This window comes from Papilio machaon, chromosome 1 (assembly GCF_912999745.1).
Source record: "Papilio machaon chromosome 1, ilPapMach1.1, whole genome shotgun sequence".
NCBI lineage: Eukaryota > Metazoa > Arthropoda > Insecta > Lepidoptera > Papilionidae > Papilio > Papilio machaon.
Genome location: NC_059986.1, coordinates 1,873,609 through 1,881,889, shown reverse-complemented (window position 1 = coordinate 1,881,889; position 8,281 = coordinate 1,873,609). Strand labels below are relative to the sequence as shown.

General features: G+C 30.2%; 1 protein-coding gene across 1 annotated transcript; it reads left to right on the top strand.

Annotated features, from left to right (window-relative positions):
• Positions 1–3,413: 3,413 nt before the first annotated feature.
• On the top strand, positions 3,414–5,452 carry LOC106714221 (carboxypeptidase N subunit 2). Its single transcript, XM_014507197.2, has 2 exons — positions 3,414–3,501; positions 4,092–5,452. Exon 2 carries the CDS (start codon positions 4,103–4,105, stop codon positions 5,363–5,365), a length of 1,263 nt encoding a protein of 420 aa, XP_014362683.2. The 5' UTR covers positions 3,414–3,501; positions 4,092–4,102; the 3' UTR covers positions 5,366–5,452.
• Positions 5,453–8,281: the final 2,829 nt, after the last annotated feature.

Here is an 8,281-nt window from a genome sequence, read left to right as displayed (position 1 = left end):
TCGCAGCGGTGAAAATAATTATACTTTAAAAATAATGAAATACGAAACCTTTATACGAAAAATTAAATTGCTAACATTATGAATGTGAATGTTTAGATGGATGGATGGATGGATGTTTGTTTGAAGGTATCTCTCCAGAACGGCTTAACGGATCTTGATGAAATTTGGCATGGTTGTAGAACATAGTCTGTAACAAAAAAAAAATTAACACCGTTGTACTGAACCGAAAAATTATCATCTTCTATTTTTTGTACGTGAAGATATTTTTTTTGTACAGATAATGATGATTTGTTGGATGACATAATAGTATAAAATTTTAAATAAATTGAAATATTTATTAAAGATGAAAAATGAAAAATTGCGGACAATTTCTTCAGAGATTCTTCAAACAAAGGAATGTACTATTCGGGTTCAAAAGAAGGGATGAATTATATAGAAATTTGTCCGCTCCTTGTTGAACAAAGAATTAAACGATTGACAAAAGATTCATTTAATTGTTCAGTAGAATCTTATTAATTTTAATTACGTATTTAAAAAAAAAAGAAATCTCTTATGTTATCATTAATTTAATTTAATATTAAAAGTGTTTTGAAATAAATTTTAACATGATCGCATGACTTATGGACTCACGACTATTTATGACCTTTGAGTAGTAGTAGAGAGCATAATAATATGATTATCAGCATTGCCGTATAATATTTTCTAACCGTAAGAGTACTTTAATTTTCCCAAAGACAGAATTTTATTCAATTTTAATTACATTTATGTCTTCTGTTTATATTATGCGTTAAATTATAATATAATGCACATAATGTTTTAACTTCGTAAAAAATTTGATTTTAATTGAAAAAACTAAATTAAACAGCACGACCTTACATTTCACTTGCGCTGAGTAGACTTGACCCAATGACAACACCCTTGTTACTTTAAAACGAGTAGGGATATCTGTACCACGTTTTTTTCATAGTTTTTTTTTTTTTTTTTTTTTTTTTTTTTTTTTTTTTTTTTTTTTTAAGAGAACGGGGCAAACGAGCAGCGGGAACACCAAGGTGTTCACCGACGCCCATGGACATCTGCAATACCAGAGGAATCGCAAATGCGTTGCCGGCCTTTGAGATGGTGATACGCACGCTTCTTGAAGGACCCTAAGTCGTACTGGTTTGGAAATACCGCCGAGGACAGACCATTCTAGTTTAGTTTTAAAACTACAAGCGCTGTATTAAATATTATGCATTATCAATTTTAAATGAATTACAGATTTTTCAGAGCTTTGGCTATAAGAAGTCTTAGTTGAGAGGACATATTATGTAGTACATACTCAAGAACAGTATTGCCATTTCGTAATACAGTCAATAATCAAGTTGTACTATAAATAGTTGTGAATCCTACAGTGAGATCCGACTACACAAACATTATAACAAAATAACATATCGTTGTCTCAGTTTTCTCAAAGACAATGAAAGAGATAACAATATGTTTTGACAGTGAAAACGGTGACGTTTGTGCTTGACAATCGAATCGATACATTGAGCTATTGTTCAGTGTCATTAAGTATCCCTTTATAAAGCGAAGTATTTGAGCTGAATGACAGTCAAATGATTTGAATCAGAAGCGTTCATTAGCTCATCAGTTACTGTCGTTAGCACAATCGGAAGCAATTGGCTTTTAGGTATGCGTTTTAATGTGGCGTACAATCGACTAGTGTAAACAGACTTTTCATTGATTTGATTTAATTATAACATATTTAGATTAATATAAGTTTTATCAACAGGTGACTTAATGACCTTGGCTTTAGTTATAAAACAATTGTTTTAAAGTATTTTTAAATACAATTTTTAAATCAAAATTATAAAAATTCTCAAACACCTTTCACCATATTTTGTATTAAGATAGATTCATTAATAATTCCAGTGTTTTGTCAGTTGTTATCAGAAATGTCCTTGTTCAGTGAAGCCTAGATAGATCGATTGATTTTATTGGCCCATTAGTTTCTGTCGCAAACAGAATTAAGCTGTTTTGTTTTCCAGTTGTCACAGGCAAGAAACACAATTAAAAGTAATTAAGTCGCACAAAAGCTGCCAATAATCAATCTTTATACAATAAAAAAACATCAATATAAAAATAAATTTAAATTCATGACTATGCACACACACACTCGCACCTACACATACACACCCATATATGTTATTAACATATTTGTACTGTAGCACATACTATAGTAACGTAAGATCATAAAAAAGAGAAGGCGCTGTCTCCTGTAACACAGGTTACGTCTAGCACAAGTGGTAGAGCTCTATTAAATCTGTAAAAATATATTTAGTTCAATTAAGGATTTGATTTTTTTTAAGATTCTCAGTTTAAAAAGTCATTTAACACAAATTATGTCTTACCAGGATTTTAACAACTTAAATTCAAGCGTAGAATTATTATTTTTCGACGAATATCAACTATACTTCTATACTAATATTATAAAGAGGAAAAATTTGTTTGTTAGTTTGTTTGCATTGAATAGGCTCCTAATCTACTGAACCTGATTTGAAAAATTCACTATTGGGAAGCTACACCGGGTGACATCTTATCTATATATATAAAAGAAAGTCGTGTTAGTTACACTATTTATAACTCAAGAACGGCTGAATCGATTTGACTGAAAATTTGTGGGCAGGTAGCTTAGGACCAGGAAAAGGACATAGGACCTTTTTTATCATTTGTGCATTTTTTTTATTCCGCGCGGACGGAGTCGCGGGTAAAAGCTAGTAGACTATATTTACTAGTAGATTTTTTTTAATTCCGCACGCAAGAAGACGCGAGCTTGTAATATTTGAAATCCGTAAATTATTATAAAAAATGCTACATGCTTATCCAACATTTCTTAATTACAAAGTTTATTTGAAAAACATAGTAGTTAAATCTCAGTTTGTTAAATATATATAATCTATGTTTACCTAATTATAGTAAGAAATAACATATACGTTGGTTGCAAAATACCCAAGGGTTTTCCTCGGACACTACATATATCTATTTGATTTAATAATATATATGTACATTTAAGATTCTGTGTCTGTTTTTTGTGTTAATTACGAAGATGAGATTTTAAAAATCAATTCCACCATTGTTGAAAAAATAAAAACTATTACATCATTTTTAAAAAGAAATTGTAATTCGTAGTTTCACTTTTCGCATACAAAAATCAATATTATCTTTCATATTGTCACTATTATTATAGGGTAAGTATTTGCTAAAGAATCCAAATAATTCAAACACTAGTATTATAATTATAAAGTTAATTAAAATAAACAAACGAATCCGCGTCCATCAGTTAGCAAAGAGCTAAATGTTATCACAGTACGTTTTATCAATGTCGGCGACTGAACCACATGCGTCAAGATCGAGTTAGTAGTCACATACAGTTAGCAATTATCAGTCTTCGTGAGAACGTTGTACGAGTGGCCATAAAATTTAGATGTGTAACATCTGTATTACTTTTGAAAGCATCACAAGGTATTTAACTTATTTTAAATTATTTTATTTCAACTTATTTTTATGATTTCTGAGACCTTTTTTAAAACATATTGATATTTCTGTTTTGTTTAAGAAAATGACAGAGATGACGATATGTTTTAAATAGAAATTTTGGTCTCGGAAACCAACGGTAGCAGTGGTATAGCCCACAATACATTAATTGCACAAATGTGTCGGCATGTTAGATGGATGGATGTATGTTTGTTAGAAGGTATCTCCGGAACAGCTCAACGGATCTTGATGAAATTTGGCACAGATGTAGAACATAGTCTGGAAGAACACATTGTCTACTTATTAGGTTCTTTTTTAATTCAGCGCGGACATAGGCACGGGTGACAGCTAGTGTCTTTATAAAATGAAAACCGTTAACCATTAACTTAGTTAAGTTAGTAAGTTTACGTAAATGTGTATTTTTATTGAGGAAAAACCATTTGAAAATGCAATTATCTCAGTTTTTTGCGAATAGCGGAACGGTAGTAATTTGTTATTGCATTAGTTCCATCAGTGGAAACCCTTTGTTAATAAAATACAATAATTTATAGATTTTAATATACTAATTTAACTTTCAGAACTGCATAAAATGAATGAAATAGTATGGATAGCGATCTGGTCTATATCATTTTTCATTGCCAAAGCTGAAATAAAGTGCCAATTCGAAGATGATGGAGGCATGATGTTCCACATGTGTAACGCAACTGGTGTTAGCGATAACATATTACGAAGAGGACTTGTATCAGATAAGAGAAAAACTTTTCATATAATACTTAATCAATGCAATATTGTAAGCATAGAACAGGAAGCATTTTACAGATTGCCAGCATTAGCTATTTTAGATTTAGCAGAAAATAAAATAGAAAGTCTACCTATAGGAGTATTCGATAGAATAACATCATTATCGCGTTTAAATTTATCTTACAATCTTCTAACAGAATTACCTCTTGGCATATTTAATCATAATACAGATTTATCAGTACTAGATTTGGAAGGAAATAGATTGCATACCCTGAAACCAGGTTTATTTGATTCTTTATGGAGATTGTATCAATTAGATTTGAGTCATAATCTGTTCACAGGAAAAGAAATAGTACCAGAATTATTTGAAAGAAAACGTGATATTTCAATATTAACTTTATCCGGTAATGATATGACTGAAGCTAATTTTTTATCTATCATGAATAATTTAAACTATTTGTTTCTAGATGGTTGTTCATTAAAAGTAGTCCCCAAACTTGCAACAGCTGCAAATATGAAACAATTAAGACAATTAAGTTTGGCTTCTAATGAAATAAAATCTATAGACGATGCCACAACTTTTAGCAAATTAATAGATGTGATGAAATTAAATTTATCAAGAAACCAAATAGTATTTATTCACAAAGATGCATTCAAAAATTTAAGATATCTTGAAGAGATAGATTTAAGATACAATAAATTGACTACTCTGCCTGTAGACATGTTCCAAAATATACCTAAATTATATGAGCTGAGGTTATCATATAATTTACTGACTGATATCCCACTTAATGCTTTCTTTGGCACTGAATTGAAGAGACTTAGTTTTGATAATAATAATATAACGCATTTGCATGAAAATTTTCTTATGAAAATAGAAGATGCTGGATTAATGCTTAGGATAATGCATTTTGGAAACAATCCGTGGCAATGCGCATGTCTCAGAGAACTGCTACGAGAGGTGAAGGAAATGGAAGTATTATACGATAATGATTCATATGACGGTGAGCATCCAGTTTGTGTCACAACTAAAGACTTTTACTGCAGGAGAGACGCAGCCGCGCATGAGCAATTTATACGAATGTACAATGAAAATATACGAGTACGATGATGTGAAAATCAATCTTATTTTGAGGTCTGGACCTTTAAAAAAAACCATTAAAGAAATACCACAAAGATAAAGACCAAGAAGAATGAAGAAGGAATTTAAAAATGCTGATTGTTAATTAAATGCTGCATTAACAGATTTCTTTTCTAAATAATAAATACAAATGCCTTTTGAAGCTCTGTTAAGTGACAAGTGATCCAAAGGCCTTTTAAGGCGATCTTAAAGAGCAGTGAATACAGTTTGACACTTATAATGACCTAAAATTACCACGAAACATGTGAAAACGAGTGCAATTTACTATAACTATTGTACTGTAGTAAATTATTTCACTTTGTAATAATGAAATAATTATGTAAATAATCTATTAGATTATTTCGTGTTGTTTGCACAAAAAAAAAATGTAAATTGAAGTAATCGTAGGATCTTTAAAAACGGAAAGGTCAATAAGACTAAGTAATTAACATAAAGGAATATTTTGGGAAGTTAAAAGGAAAAGTAATTTACTCTAAACGACTCGAAAGAGATTTACGAGTTTCTGTTCTATTGTTAAAATGAGATTTATTCTTAGTAGTATTTATTACGAGTTTGTTAGCATTTTAATGTTGATGATTATCAAAATCGGCATTAAGGGCTTTATTTAGCAATAATTGAACCGCTCTGCTAGTCAGTAAATAACTAACATTTCCAAGTTATATTAGGAAAAATCTGATTTCCAGATTATCTTTGCTCTTGCTTTATTAAATTCATGGAAAACGGATACCAAAAAGATGTTAATTGTAATAACGATTTTAAAATGAGATGATTTTTTATTTAAAATAATTATTGATTTTTTTTTTTAGGTTTAAGTACTTACCCAAAAATAACCATCTACTTTTTCATAGGTTTAACACTGTCCGCCTGCGAATGCTTCTCTCCTAACTGATTGCGCAATTTGCGTTTAATCCCTCCTTATCTCAGTGGAAATGGTTTAATGCTCAAAGAACGACAAACGACTGAATAATACTTGATTGCAATTTTAATAAGAAAACATTTTAAATTTACCCTACTTAAATAAACTATTACATGGGTAATGTCACGTTAAATATTCGTGTCTTGTTCTTTTGAATATCTTACTATTATTATAAATTCGAAAGTTCAGATTTTTTGTGACTAAGTAGTCACTGTTTGCCTTGAAGAGGCATTCACAGTTTCACCGGGCTCGAGGTGGCCGGGCGCAGATGGTGCTTAGCCTAAACCTCGTTGAAGAGTAAAGATGTATGTATGAATGGCTGTTAGAAGATACCCCCAGAAACAATCCCTTCCTCTGTCGATTAAGGGTTGGCAACGCATTTGCGATTGTAGGTGTTTAGCTCAGCTGTCGCTGCGCTATTTCAGCGAATTCAGATGGCCGCTTGCTCGTTTGCCAAGTTTAAAGAAAAACTAACAAATAGTTTTTAGTTTTAGTTTTCTATGTGAATCAATAAGGTTTATGTGCATTTGATTATCTTGGGGGAGCGGAGGGGGCAATTACGAGGAAGTTAAAATAATGTTCAGAAGTATACAGTTATACGGAGTATTAATGTTCATAATGGCATACATCAATAAAGAAATAGAACATTATTAAAAACTCGAATACTCAAGTTAAATGAAAAAGTCATGTCGTGAAATCAAACAGCCATTTCGCGACAACTCATTTATCATAGAGTCGTATCGTGAATGATTACTTTTTAAAAGCAAGTGAAAATATTATTTTATACTAACTTTAGAGTGGTTGTTTTAATCAAACTATGTAAAAATATACTACTTTTTTCGAATCTTATTCTTAGCTGAGTAATAGTGACCTGTCATATGGCCCACATATAAATGACAAATACGACTAATTGGGTCATACGTTGCAATTTGTCACTAACAAATTCTGTCGTGTTTGCTAAACTATTCACAGAGTTTGCGACAGGATTTTAGTTTTCAGTATACCAGCGTAGAGTTGTGTTAATTAACCAAAATTTCTGTAACAACCTTGTTGATCAAGTTTCAATGTACATGTCAGGAGTTATTCAAAACATTAGTAAGCTGAACATTAAATGCTACTGCATCGTATGATAGGATTTGTGTCTTCAGTTATTAAGAATGAAAGTATTAAAGGGAAATTTAAAAAAAAGCTCAAAAATTATTTATTACTATAATATTTCTTTTCTCATTACTCATTTAATTCATACTTTCCTTAAATTTATTTTAAGTTAAATTAACTTAACTTATTTATTTTCAGTTTATAATAATTTAACTTTATTTTTAATCCTGCAGTCATATTATTTTAAATAATTTTGTGGGACATAGTTGTATTTCAAAGGTTAATACTGTATTATAAATAAATAAATTAATAATTACCATTTTCTTCGCTTTGCAAGAGACAGAGTTAAATATGGAAAACTGTCTGCCAACATTTGCTCGACGGAAAGGCATCTGAAATAGAAGAAAAATTACTGCTTTAAATGGATGGATTAGTACAATAAAGAAGAAAGTAAGAAATGTATCCAATACTTATAGGACATATTCGAGTTACATGACTGAATTTTTTTTATTTATGAAAACAGTGAATAATATAGAAGTAAAAAAATTAAGTGCAAACGTTTTAAAAGCTTTCTAGATAGCAATTTTAGACGTTTGATATTGAATTAAAAATGCCTTAAAAGCATTGTGAAAGCTCCATTAGTTCTATTATTTTTATCAGTTAAAATACTTACTAAGAAAAAATTATATAATAAAAAAGAATTGAGTGAATTAATTTTATACAACAATACATCTAGAAATAACGCGTTTTTTACACTAATTTATTAATAAAAATGGAATAGAACGGAGCGTAGTAGGAATAAAAAGGAAAGATAAAATACCACTGGATCAAATAAAGAACAAAACAAAATTTAAAAACACTGTTAAAACTAC

Bases quoted from the DNA above. Each gene is read 5' to 3' on its own strand.
- LOC106714221 (XM_014507197.2), top strand. From the start codon at position 4,103: ATGAATGAAATAGTATGGATAGCGATCTGGTCTATATCATTTTTCATT.